The sequence below is a fragment of the Budorcas taxicolor genome, chromosome 11, assembly GCF_023091745.1.
Source record: "Budorcas taxicolor isolate Tak-1 chromosome 11, Takin1.1, whole genome shotgun sequence".
Lineage (NCBI taxonomy): Eukaryota > Metazoa > Chordata > Mammalia > Artiodactyla > Bovidae > Budorcas > Budorcas taxicolor.
Window position 1 is genome coordinate 153,795,053 of NC_068920.1, and position 13,739 is coordinate 153,808,791.

The window sequence follows — 13,739 nt, forward strand, 5'->3', positions numbered from 1 at the left end:
GAGTGCTATCTGATCCTATCAGAGTCCTGAGTACAAACCCAAATCCTCCTCCTTGCCTACTGGATAGAGGTCAGACCCCTTAACAACCCTGGTTCTCTTCCTCCGTCTTGTCTTGGCACTGCCCACCCTCTGCCTCTCCGTGCTGCACTACCATCCTGCACAACCTCAGGCTCTCTGATCATGCATGCTCCAAGCCGTCCTTGCCCTCACAAATGCTGTTCCCCTTGCCTGGCTAACATTCCCTGCTCTCTCTGCTGCACACACTCAGTGACCAGCTCAGTCATTTCCTCTGTAGGTTTCTCCCACTCCTTCCCTTGAACAGCCCTCTAGAATAGGTAACATCTATAGGTCTGTGCTCTCTAAAATCTTGAGAGTCATGCCAGGGCAGGAACCACAGGGCCGTGTGTCCAGTGTAAGTACACATTCGGCCCTACTTATGCTAAAGTAGTACCAGGAAAAGGCAAAGGCAAAGGGGGTGCTGTGGGGAACGGATTCATTTTGGTGGGATAAGGAGTTCTTCTCAGCAGACAGCTTTTCTAGAAGACTGAATGACTTGACTTAGTTTGTCAACACCTGAAGCCTGTCTTCTCCCCAGAACCCATAAATTCAACTGTTAGGACACTTCTCAAACCCGCCTCCATTGTAAAGCTCTCATGTTACAGAGTGAGCATTAATAGAGCCCTACTTTACTTGCACAAAGACCTGGGTCTGCTCCTTTTCCTGCAATGGTTTAGTTTGTATTTGTTTTTAGTTGTGAGTTTTCTCCTGGCAGTCTAAAGTTCCCTGAGGGCAGAACTGGGCCCCCTCTCATTCTTACTGTACAGAGTTGTGGTCACAGAAGGCATTCAGGAAATGCTCATCAATGATTTCTGCACTGGTTTTATTGATTACCGTGCTCTCCATGCAGCACAGGTTAGTCGGGCCTGACAAAGGGGTTCGTAGGTGAGATAATGCCTGGCTCTAAGAATTTATGCCCTGCCAGTTAGATTATCCAGACACATGCCCAGCAATAAGAGGGGGCCTGTAGCTGACTACCATTGTTTTGGATTTAGCTGTACTTTGCCGACAAAGACTGAGGTGCTGAGATTTGGAAAGGTGGACAGATTGGGATTCAGGAGGCAGGGTGAGTCTCTAACATTTCTCTGGGCCGCAGATGCCTCCTCTGAAAAAATGAGAGCCTGATTCCTCTGGTTCTAAAAGTCTACAGAGACAGGGCACCCTGCAATGATCTTCAAACATTTAGCGATCCTGTGCCAGGGTCTGTCCTGGGTGTCTGCACACACCTTTCCTCAGGGTCTCTGATTTCATCTCAACAGGACTCCTATGAGGTAGGCACTGTTATACTCTGTGCACAGATAACAACACTTCAGTTAAAAGAGGTGAAATGACTCGACCAAGTCCTCACTGCTAGGCAGTGAATCCAGGTCTCCTAATTCAATAACTTTTGTGCTTTCCACTGCATTGTGGGGGCCACTACGTTATCTAGACTTCACCCACCTGGGGGGAAGCAAGTGACCCCAAGATGTAGGACTTCAGTTGGACCAGTGCACATCTCATCAAAAAGGGAAGGGAATTCCTCCAATGTTTCAAGGCCAAGTTGGAAATCAGTCTCTCTTTCATCCCCAGTGAAGGAAAAAAGAAGTCATGGCCACTCCTTGTGAACACACCCCAATCCCACACACAGACCACAGCTCATAAAGAAAAATGAACTGCCCTCACCGGCATACTCGCCCATGTTGATCTCCTCTTCAAAAACATCACTGAAGCCCTCGCCGGAATTGAGAAGGTCTAATCTACCATCGATAAACTATACAAAGAAAGAACAAAAGCATATCAGCTAGTACAAAGAAACAGGGGAAGGCCATTCAGCTGAGCTCCTTAGTATATGACCACAGAACCAAGACAGGAAAAGGCCTTTGGAATTGTGAGTTTAAAAAACTGGTTCTGTGTTTATGATAACCTGTAAAACAGCATGGAACATTTGCAAAGGCACTGTCTGGTGGCTAAGCACCCTCCTTGCCCAGTCTCCCTCCCCAGACCCTGGGCCTCTTTACACTGAGGCCTGAGTTCCACCCATGTTTTCAGCCTCAGTGCTTAGAGTGGAGGCGGCTGCAGAAACCCCACTGGCGCCCCAGACGCAGACCAGGCGAGGGAGGCCAGGCACCTGTTTGAAGAGCTGCAGCTGGGTGGCGTTTTGCAGGAACTGCCTCATGGCTCCTGAGCGATAGTGCGACACGAAGGCTTCCTCGCAGAAGGTGATTGGCTCCTCCTGGGAGACAGAGATGAGATGGAGAGAGGAGGGTTAGAGGGAAGGAGCAAGAGACATCAGTGCTTGAATTCTGGCAGGTGGCACTCCTACATCCTCGATGTACCTAATTCTCACAGACCTGTGAAGTGGCTGTTATCCTGGTGGCATTCTACTCTACGGATGAGGAAGCTATTTCAGAGAGGAAGAGACATCTCCCAAGGTCACAGAGCTGGTAGGAGGCAGGGTGGGAATGAAGGGCAGGATTCCAAACCCCGGCCGCTTCCATATTAGCCATAGTCATACTCCAAGAGCAAGTCATGAGATGTGTCCTTCAGTGGGATGATTCCCAAACTTTTCTTTGCACTTGTAGGAGAGGAACCCGCTCTTTGGATAGCACTTTATGCAGAAGGAGCCCTGCTACCTTCAATAGCCCAGCTGCTCTGGGGGTGCTGCGGGTCGGGATGCTGGCTGGTCTTCTCTCCACCCCCTGCCCCTCCCCCATCCCACACCTTTGTAGTCCCTAAGGCAGTGAACACAGTTTGAAAACCATTTATAGAGTGATCTTAACCAGTAGCAAGTTATAATTTTAAAATAATAAACAGGGATGATCAAAAATAAGATTTTATCACCCAGGTAACTTTGTGCTTATGCTGTTTGATAAGGAAGTTTGCTTTTACCAAACCACATTTTATGAGTCAAGAAAATGACACCCTAAGCTTAAAAAACCACCCATCTTTGTAGTCAACACCTCAATCCTTCTTTGAAGGTATTTGGAGTACTCATCTACACAGACAAGGCTTTAATTTCAACAGTGTATTCTCAATTCTGAAAGATCAGACTTCTACATCTTGAACTGAATTAAAGGTACCCCTCCTCTCACAGACTTGGTGGCAAACACAGACGTTTGAAGCTCCACTTTCATCCTGCTTTAATGAGTTAGGTGAGTGTTAAATTTACTGTGTAGCTGCTGTAAATTCCGAGAGTCCCTCCTGCTTAAATCCAGTCAATATTAGCTCAGCAACTGGGCAGACTTACTGCACAAGGAAGACCCTAAAATAATAGAGTAAGGGGAATATTTATTTGTATACAGTTATACCCCACCTAATTTTACAAAGGAACTGAGGCCCCTAAAACAAAGAAAAAAAAATCAGTGCTGGAAAATACATAAACATATAACACGTATTTATTTATGAAAAGAGCATCTGGATATGCAGGTCGTATGTGGTTTCTAAAATTAAGTTACAGGGACTTCCTTGTAGTCCAGGGGCTAAGACTCCGTAGTCCCAATGCAGGGTGCCTGGGTTCAATCTCTGGTCAGGGAACTAGATACCACGTGTCACTGTAAAAGTTTGCATGATTCAACTAAAGATCCCACATGCCACAGTTAAGACCTGACAAAGCCAAATAAAGATTCTTAAAATGAAATAAAATAAAGTTACAAAATTAGCTCTGAGCTTCCTGGCTGCCAAAGCAAGACGGGAAGAATGCAAATATTACACTGTCTATGAGGAGAAAAACACACATCAGTTCCTCAGGGGAAAGAGTTTTCATGACATTTACTACTTTGGCATGAATTTATACCTTCCTTGCTGCAAAGTGGAAAGCTCAGCCAGTGAGAACCAACAGAAGCCCACCTGGAATTCCATTCCTGTGGTCTGGAACTTTCTCACCCTTGGAACCACAGCAGGGCAATTAATTCTCTCTCCAGGAGGTCTCAACCATGAGCACAATGTCACTCATACACTGATCACTGCTAATAAACACTGTCAGTTCAGACTTCTCTCATTCCAAACTCATGTCTCAATCCCCACCTGGATGGAACCTCAAACTCAGAATGGCCCCCAAACTTCCAATTACTATCCCATCTGGACTGCACTCTAAATCTGCTTTTCTTTCTGGAGTTATCATCATCCACGGCTGCTCACAGTAGACCTATCAGACTTCTGAGTCTGTCCCCTTTCCCCAGGGCAACGTCTCATCAACCTGTCCCCTGCTCTCCATCCCTTGGCACAGGGCTGACTGCCGTGGTAGGCGTTCAGCTTTATGTGGCTCTCCTCTTTTGTTCCTCCCCAACCACTTTAATCCTTCTGGCCAGAGATTTCTAAAATGCGAATTGGATCACGTCACTATCCTACTCAAGGACTGTGGAGATGTTACATTTGTGTGCTTATCTAGTCCTTGCACTAGACTATAAGCTTCATGCGGGCGGGAGCAGTCCCCAGCTTTCTTTCCCAGAGTCCCTCTGTGTCACTTTCCTATGTTCTCCTGTACACCTGATGCTTCAAATGCATCTCCTAGTCACAGGCCAGGTCCTTTCCCACTTCCTCCTGTGCTTTTGCCAGTTCTGCTCCTTCTATCTGGGCTACCATCCTTTAAACACAGGCCTGTGTGTGGCAGTCACAAACCCCTACTCGGTGCTCCCACAGTGCCTGGTACACGCTGGGTGCAGGGTAATCTTTACTGGTGTCCCCATGACCAGGAGCTCGAAAGGGCAGAGGCCCTGCTGGACTCACTACTATACTCCCAGCCCCAAAGTGGAACTTCAGGGATACTGGTTAAAGAACCACAGAGCATGTGTGGCCCTGGTTCTTGTCATAGGAGCCCTGTAGTCTCCGTGTGGTTGAGATACCGCTTAGCCTGATGATAAAGAGGTCTCAGAGCATGGAGCCCAATGAGTGATGCTTGTGTCCAGGGAGCTTGGAGCTGCTCAGAGGAAATGCTCATTGGAGCTGTGAGCATTCATTCCTGGAGCTTTGGCCCAGCATTGCTAGGAAGAAGTCTGCTGAGGGATCAAAAAATTCAAGTTTGCAATCAGATTTGTATGGAAGAGTAACCAGAGGCAGGCTTTAGCTGTAGGAGGGCAGACAGAATCTCATCTTTGGGGAGACATGAACATATTGGGGCTGTTGTCTATTTACTGGAGATGACATCCCCCTGGTCAGATGTCTGTGTCAAAGAAACAAACTGAAGGACATGGGCACGGATGGGAAGGACTCAGGGGAAATGGGACAGAGGGGCCCTTTCTCGCAGAGAGCTCAGAGAACAATAGCAGCAGTGTCAGCTGAGAATGGAAACAAGTACTGCCTACGGTGCAGCGCTGCTGGGCTGGGTGGCAAAATATCCACCGGAGAGGAAAAGGCTAATCCTTTCGGGGCAGCAGGTGCGAACATGGGAGAAGTAGACACATTCAGTGGAGCCTGGGAGGGTAAGAGTCAGGTGAGCCGTTCCCACCCATCAGGGCTACTGTCCTGCCCAAACCCGGTGCTATTATCAGAGGCACGTGTGAGGTCTGCCCGGCAGCAGGCACAGAGGGTGCTTTCCCTTGCAGGACTCATCTTCTAAGGAAGCGAGCATACTCATGGTTCACCCGATCCTTTCGGAGGAGCAGGTCACATGACCTGCACAGGGCAGAGTCTGAGTTTTACACAAGGTGGCTTCCAAAGTCCAGCCCTCTCATGTATGGTCTGCTGTAGACTCGGGCCTTTCCTGAAGGCCTCAATTCTGTCTGTCCTTGGACACCTGCTGGGGAGCACAAGCCTTCTCTTCAAAGTGGGAGCCCCTCAGAGGTGAACTGCTCCCAGGAGGGAGGAGGTGAGGTGCGGTGAAGGTCCTTTCCACCACAGGCCCAACTCAATGCCTACCCATTTGCATCCACTTGTCCACCCGCTCCTGCAGTTGAAACGGCCGCCCCCATTCTGCTCTCTGCAGCGGTGGAGGGGAGTAGGTAAGGTGTCTTGTTAATTCCCTCCTTTGTAGGAAGTGCTGATTTAGTTCTCCTGTTAGGCTGATTAAACCTTTTGTCTTCTTGGGCGACACTCTAGGCGCTGGGGTTACTGACTGAGAGCGATTTTAATTCAGGCAAGTCAGGCCGTGAGCAGTCAAGCTCAGACCGCATTAGTAGAGTTTTCCGTCCCTGACCCAAAGGACAGTTAAACACAACTGCTTAACCCTATCAAGGACTTGGTTATGAAAAGACAAGTTTTACTCTTGGATTATCTTCTTGACACATGGAGTCAATAAAAAATTCCATTATTGATGAGTCCATCTTTGTTAACAGGTGAAGTTGGTGATTCCAAAGGTTTAATTCCATAAATAAATGGCTTTTATCCACAGCACTCAGGGTACTGGCGTAAAAATAAAACCTCCCATCAGATTCTTCAGCATCTTTCCTTGTTCTGCTGATGTATACTGAAAGCATCAAATTCTTACTTTTCTTCATAAATTTAATTTTTACCAAATTTTATGTGCATATTTATCCTGCAATTTTAAGAAAAAAAATGAGGTGCCCACTCTTTATGGACCTTGCTTAAATTAAAAAAGTGATAATTCTGGAAGATTCTCCAAAAATTTTGAACCACCTACTGTGTGCCTGGCTCTGAGTTAGAGAAATACAAAGATGAATAAAATACAGTTCCTACAAGTAACACTAATAATCAAATGAGGGGTAGGGAGAGGATGAGGTATGTATGGATGATACAAGAATGGCAGAATGTTATGTTTATAGAAGCATTATTCACAAAAGTCAAAAGATGGAAGCAATCCAAGTGTCTACAGGCAAGTAAACAAAATATACAAACAATGAAATATTATTCAGCCTTCAAGAAGAAGGGCTTTTTGGCACATGCTACAGTATGAATGAAACTCGAAATTATTACGCTAAGTGAAATAAGCCAGTAACAAAGGGACAATTCTCTTATCTCTGGAGTTGTCATCTTTACAGGGACAGAAGTAGAATGGTGGTTGTCAGGGGCTGAAGGGGGAAGGAAGGGGAGCTGTTGCCTAAAGGGCACAGACTTCGTTTTGCAGGATGAAAAAAGTTCTAGGGATGGCTAGTGGTGATGCTGCATGGCAACGTGAAGTGTGAATATATTTCATGCTCCTGGGCTGTCCACCTAAAAATGGTTGAAATGGTAAAATTTATGTAATATATATTTCACCATAATTAAATTTTTTAAAATGATACAATACTTGTAGTTGTAGAAGCAGTGCAATAGGTACATAGGAGTTGGTATATTTTGTACATATTTGAGATTTTCCATAATAAAAACAAAAAACCTCCTGTTACCAAGGAGTTTGGCTACTTCAGGGAACAAGCAAGCACAGTACAGCGTGATGACGGGCACACTAGAAGGCTGGTTCTGGTTTTTCTGGGTAAAGCCATCTTTAAAAAAAAAAAAAGAAAAACTTAAAAAAAATTAAAGAAGAAAATCTGATTCATTTGAGGTAACACAACATGGTGGAGAGAGAATATGTCCTGGGGTCAGAAAGTCCTGGACTTGAATCTGGACTCTGAAGATATTGGCCACTTGGTCTCAAGTAACTTGTCTTCTCTCATCTGCAACAATGACTCAAAGAGGGCCCATCTCTTAGGGTTGCTTATAAGATTCAGATGACAACAAACACATTTTGCACAAGTAACTACTCTTGAGGGCAGAGACTGGGTTTTACTAAGACGGGGAACATAATTTGTGGAAGCCAGTATAAAAGAAATAAGCAGGAAAAAAGTGCTGTTGAGTACTAAAATATAAAGCTTTTTTTTCTTCATGATCTCTTTATGATGCTTTTAAAGTTTGCTATTTAATGTCATTCCAAGAAAGTGGGCTGCCATCTATGGGGTCACACAGAGTTGGACATGACTGAAGCGACTTAGCAGCAGCAGCAGCAGCATGTAAAGAAAAAAATAAGAATTTAAATTATTAGCATGGCTTTAATTGTTCAGCTTTGTATCGTGCAATGCCAGTTCTAAATGCTAACATATGTGGAATCGTATTTTGTAAATCATATATGCATTCGTGTTTTGTTCTTACCAGACAGCGGAAATGCTGCACAAAACTAACTCAACTGTTTTTTATATCAATTCTTGATACACGCACATTTTATTAACATTCTCTGTCTCTGGCTTACTGACAAGAAAAGAAAAGGGACAATGGTTGCTCCATCGTTTTCTCTCCTTCCGTGTCATCAAGGGAGGAGGTGGTTGGCTAACACAAGGATGAGTTAGGAATGTGACAGGTTTCTGCAGTCATTATTGGTGCTTCCTAGAAGACCCCCATCTTCTCTCAGTGTTGAAAAACTTCTGGTTCTGACATATAGTGTGGACTCTGGGGCCTGTCAGTGGCCCCTGTTGCGGCCGCAGACACTGACACGTTTACCCTGCCAGTGAGCTCCATGCGTGCTGGGTGAGCTGGAGCACCCTGTGCAGACCTCTGCTCCCATGCACACCCCACTGCCCCTCAGGCTCCAACCACAGAGCACAAGTTCGAGGGTAAAATTGGTAAGGAAGTTTGAGATTGTGACAGAAGAGCATAAACCACACACAGGCCATCTGTGCACAGGGCCACGGCTGCATACCACACAACACACACCAGTGAGGCCTCCAGGCTTCACACTTCTCTTATCCCCCTCTCCCTTCACAGGCTAAATACTCTGTAGGGGCTCTGGTTGTTGACTCTCTTTGCCATCTGGCTGGCCAGTGTAGAACAGCTTCAGGCAAGTGTGTAGGTTGACGGAGGTGGGGTTTCTAAACTCTTGAGCGTGACACTCAAGGTTCTATGTGACCTTCGCCAGCTGATGTTTCTTATGATGCCATCTACCTTGTCCATACGCTCATTCCTTTCCAGAAAGTCTGGACTCTCGATCACCCACTGCTTCACACACTCTCACTCTTCTGGCTTCCTTCTTCACATTACTTCCTTGTGAGAACCTTACCTGATTCCCTCAGGTGAAGAGAGCCTCTGTTCCTCCTCCAAGCCCCTACACCTGTGCCCACCAGCCTCTCCCCAGCCCAGGGCAGACTCCTAGAGGTGGGCTAGGACCTGGCATGCAATAAACATTAGCTGAGTCACTCCAGGAACAGGCAGATGGGGCAGCGGGGCACAGCGCTGGGCTCTGGCCCCAGCTCTGCCCCTGTGTGCACACGGCTGCACCCTTGGGTCCCCATTCTCATCACCTGCCACAGGGGGATCACTCAGGGGTTAAACAGGGGTGAGTGTGATAGTGTGTTGAGTAATGCTCGACCATGGCTATGCATTAGAATCACCCAGGGCACTTTCTTTGTAGTTCCTAAAACTCCCCACGTGACTCTAATATGGCCAAGGTTGAGAACCACGTGCAAGTGAAAGTGACCAGCACAGTACCCACACCAATCAACATTCATGTTTTGAAGTTCAAAAGTAAAGAAATATTATAGAGAAAGCCAGAGAACCTGGCCCTGTTTATCACCAGTAGTCCCAAACCAACTGCATTTTGTTGAAGTACCTCCAATTTCCTAGCAAAATACCCAAATCACTGGCCAAAGTGCAGCAGAGCCATATCTTGCTCTGAGGTTTGAAGGGTCCCTCTAAAGCCTCCCCTGAGCAGCCAGTACTGTCTGCTCCGGGTCTCAGCACCACTTCCAGAGCTGGGTCAGAAGGGTTGCTCCTCACGGGGTCAGGTAAGGACCCTCGGCGAGTTCCCAGCAGACATAGAAAAGGCTGAGGATGGTGTCCAGCCTGAAGAAGTGAAGTCGCTCAGTCGTGTCTGACTCTTTGCGACCCCATAGACTGCAGCCTGCCAGGCTCCTCAGTCCATGGGTTTTCCAGGCAATAGTACTGGAGTGGATTGCCATTTCCTTCTCCAGGGGATCTTCCCAACCCAGTTCTTGAACCCGGGTCCCCCGCACTGTAGACAGACGCTTTACCGTCTGAGCTACTTACTCCTGGGAGGCAGGGAAGGAGGGAGGGAGAGTTGGGACGGAAGGATTAGACTCCAGCCGATTCAGGTTAGCCAGAAGCAGTATAGGGTGAGGAGGCTGAGGTTGGCTGAGTACTTGCTCTGGACCAACATGTGTTAATACCTTCCCCTCCTGGAATCCTCACCAGAATCGTGGGCACCCATGAATGACTCCCACTGTACAGATGAGGAAAGGGCGCCTCGGCTGATGAAATGCTCTGCTCGAGGTTCCAGAGCTGGTGGGTCTGAATGACTCCCAAGTGCAAGCAGCTCTCCCCGCACCCTCAGAGGCACGTGGTGGTACATGCCTGAGGGCCACAAGGGGTGGAGGGTGGTGGGAAGGTGGTCGCAGCACAGCCACAGTCGTGGCTCTGGCGGGGCTGGGCCGAGCCACGTTGGGGATGGGAGGACCAAGACAGTCTTTCGAACCACGCATGTGGTAGCCCAGGTGCGCCAGGGACAGCCTCCCAGGCTGGGCCCCTGTGACTATAATAAGCCCTAAACAAAGAATCAATGTGTCCCTGTGAAGGCGGCTCACTGTTGGGATGATTTCAGTCGGGGAAATGTGGGTGCCTGACGAGAGCTCCTCAGATGATTTGCAGGGCCAGAGACAGCCGGGCTGACAGTATTTGCCCATTCGGGTGGGCCCGCTGCTTGGTATTGACAGGAGACCCCACATACTCTTGCTAGATTACAGTAAAGACATTCAAATCACAGGCGCGCGGCCCACGCCCAGCTCCTCTGTGCCAGCAGCCCCTGCCTTCTGCATTAACCGAGACAAACAGGGGGAAGTCAGGAAATTCTGATTAGCAGATGAGCCAGGAGGCTGCGGAAGCCGAGGAGACACGATGAAGGGGGTCCGCGTGCATACCAGCTTAAGATTTCCTTCCCATAAGAAATGCAGATGGTGGCAGCTCGATGGGAAAGCAGGTGCTGTGATTAAACAGAGGCCGCTCACTGAGCGCCGCCTGCACTGGGTGCTCTCCTGTGCATTATCTCACTCTCCAAGGCCACCTGTGAGGCAGGTGTCGCCGAGACCTCCATTTGACAGATACAGCTACTGAGGCTCAGAGGGGTGAAGCCACTGGCTTCTGGCCACTGACTTCAGAGCTGGAGTCTGAAGCCAAGTCTGTCTGGCCCTGGACTCATGTGACACAGTATTATTTAAAATATAACACAGTATTTGTATCTCTCAAATACACAGATAGTATTTGACGTAGCAACTGCCACAGGTGCTCCTTCGGCAATTTGGGGTGATGGAGTAGAGGTGGTGAGGAAGGGTGGGCTCTGGAGAGATGAGTGAGTTTGGGCTCCACCCTGGGCTGGCAGGAGCCATCCAGCTCTGGAGCCTCTGTTTTCTTACCAACATGCCGGAGACAATCCCCACCCTCATCCTCTGAGCACTCACACCATGACATCGGCAGGTCCCAGGAGCAGCGGCTGGGTTAGTGAGAGCTGGTGACCAGCCCTCATTGAGTGAACTGCTACGCTGTCCCCAGTAGGGAACCACACAGGGACACGCCAAGATCTCACCGTCAAACACCTGCTCAGCCACTGGTGGGCCTCGCTGTCACTGAGCGCCACATTCTCGGTTTTAACAGTGACCCTTACATTCCAAAGTCCCAGGAAAGGATGTGCCAAACTGACTAGAGATGAGGATGTTGTTTCCTGAGAGTGAGGAGAAGACAGTTCAAGAGCACATACTGGAGAGGGGGTGGGTTTGGAGGGCCTGGTGGTCCCCTGGGCGAAAAGCAAACCAACCTGAAGAGCGACCAGAAGGAGGACCAGCGTTAGCTGTGGCCATGGGAATGCGGGACCCACAGATCAAAAGGCTTTTAAACCACATGAAAATAAAACTGGAGCAGCACAAAATAAGTCTGTAGAGAGGAGAAATCCCAGCTCTGAGTTAAGTGAGGGGAAGACAGACAGGCCTCACCTAAGATACACCAGTCCTTGGTGACATGGCCCCCAGGGAGCTCATTCACAGCACTGTCCACATGCTGGATTATCGGGCTCGCTCACAGGGTCACAGACACATGACCAGCCCTCTCCCAAATGTCACTTATTCAGGGCCAACCTCTGGTGTCTGGATGGGGTGTGCTGCCCAGGAGGCTCTGGCAGCAAGTTTTTAGTCATGAGCAAATGGCAGCATTGTGAAGGGGAAAGGGGACAAGGAGAAGAGCCAAGCTGCTCAGCTTGGCTTTGACTCCTTCTCCTTGTCTGGCCTTCAATTTATTCATTTATGAAATGGAAAGGGACTGGGCTAGAAAATCTTCAAGGTACTTTCAAATGTTAACATGTACTGTTTCTAGACACCCATCCAGGTCACTCTTTGAAAGACCTTTCTCTACAAGGTCACTCAAGCCCCCCACAGCGAATGTGTTTCTGTGCACAGCTCTCCATGCACAGCTGGGAACAGGGAACAACAGCTCTGCCACTTTCTGCACGGTGGAAGGTCCTGAGCTCTCGGAGACAGCTTTCTTCTTCCCCAAATGGAAGATACATGTCTTACCTCATGGGGCTATGCGGGGATCAACAGGTGATTCACATAAAATCAAACTCAGGCCTTGACTCCTAGAGGGGCTAAAAAATATTGGTTTTCTACCCCAAATAATGGTTGTTCTCTGCCAAGAGTGTGCTTCCTGTGACTTACTTCAGGGCCTGTGATGTGCACTCTCTGTCCAGGACACACATCGGGTCAGTGGGGTCAGGACCATGACGCAGAGCAACAAGAAAAAGATAACGCCCACAGAGACCTCTGTGGAGCCCCTCCCTGGGCTGGGCGCGGGGGGCACGTGGAACCGTCTTGAAGGCTGGATCTGCACAACAACCCTACCAAGAGAGGCTCTTTATCCTCATCTTGCAGAGGGACACGACTTGCCCAAGGCCACAGCGCTGCAAAGAGCCAGGGCTGTATTTGAAGCCCTTTCTGTCTGTCCCCAAAGCCCAGATAGGCTCTTCCTTCAACACACCAGCACACTCAGAGCATGCTTAGTTGCCCAAACTCTTTCCCACTCTGGGCTTCTGGGGGCACTTGAGACAAAGATGATTTCTCACACATGAGCCCTTTCTCACGTGAGAGTCTCTAGATGGGGATTATGTACTGTCTGGGGACTCGAGAGAGGCTCAGAGCAGCCCAGAGCCCTGTGAATGGGGAAGCCAGTGAGCCTCTGGGAGCCTGTTTCCTCATCTGTAAATTGGGGATATTACCTACTTCATATCGAGAGGTTTGAGATGATACCATATTTGCCTAGGTGCCAATTCTGAGGGGCACAGAGCAGTTGCACAAAGGCAGTTCAGGTCCTAACAGCTCTTTTCAGATGCCCTTTGAGAGCTGGGTGCTTTATTTTGTGTGGGGCCTTCTGCATCTTTCCCTCAACAAATACCTGTTATGGGGGCTGTGTGGGGGGTGAACTGTGAGAGCACAGACAGGGTGACTATGCAGGGCACAGCGGCGGGGAGCTCCAAGAAAGCCCACGTGGTGGGGAGGGTGGGCGAACAGCAGCACTGATACACAAAGCAAGCTCCAAGGAGGGGCAGGCGTTCGCTAGATGGCAAAGCAGAGGGGCCAGGAGCAGAGGAGCGGGGCGGCGACAAGGAGTGCGCGACGAGGAGGTGCTATCCCTGGGGCTCGAGGGGCACGCCACAGAAGGAGTGAGTGAGACAGAGATGCCACCTCTCTTCTTGAGAGCCAGAGATCTGAGGAGTGGTGAATGCTGGGCCCCTATAATACACAACTGCCAAGGAAGGTGCAGAAAATAATTTACTCAGCACGTGCCAG

General features: G+C 48.7%; 1 protein-coding gene across 3 annotated transcripts in view; it reads right to left on the minus strand.

The window, feature by feature from the left end:
• The window catches only part of DENND1A (DENN domain containing 1A), a 540,190-nt gene that overhangs the window by 65,368 nt on the left and 461,083 nt on the right, over positions 1–13,739 (minus strand). For all 3 annotated transcript variants that reach the window (XM_052647633.1, XM_052647632.1, XM_052647635.1), the window contains exons 14-15: positions 2,165–2,269; positions 1,720–1,807 (exon numbers count right to left, since the gene is read on the minus strand). In XM_052647633.1, coding sequence (XP_052503593.1) covers positions 1,720–1,807; positions 2,165–2,269 — 193 coding nt within the window. The remainder of the gene's footprint in view (positions 1–1,719; positions 1,808–2,164; positions 2,270–13,739) is intronic.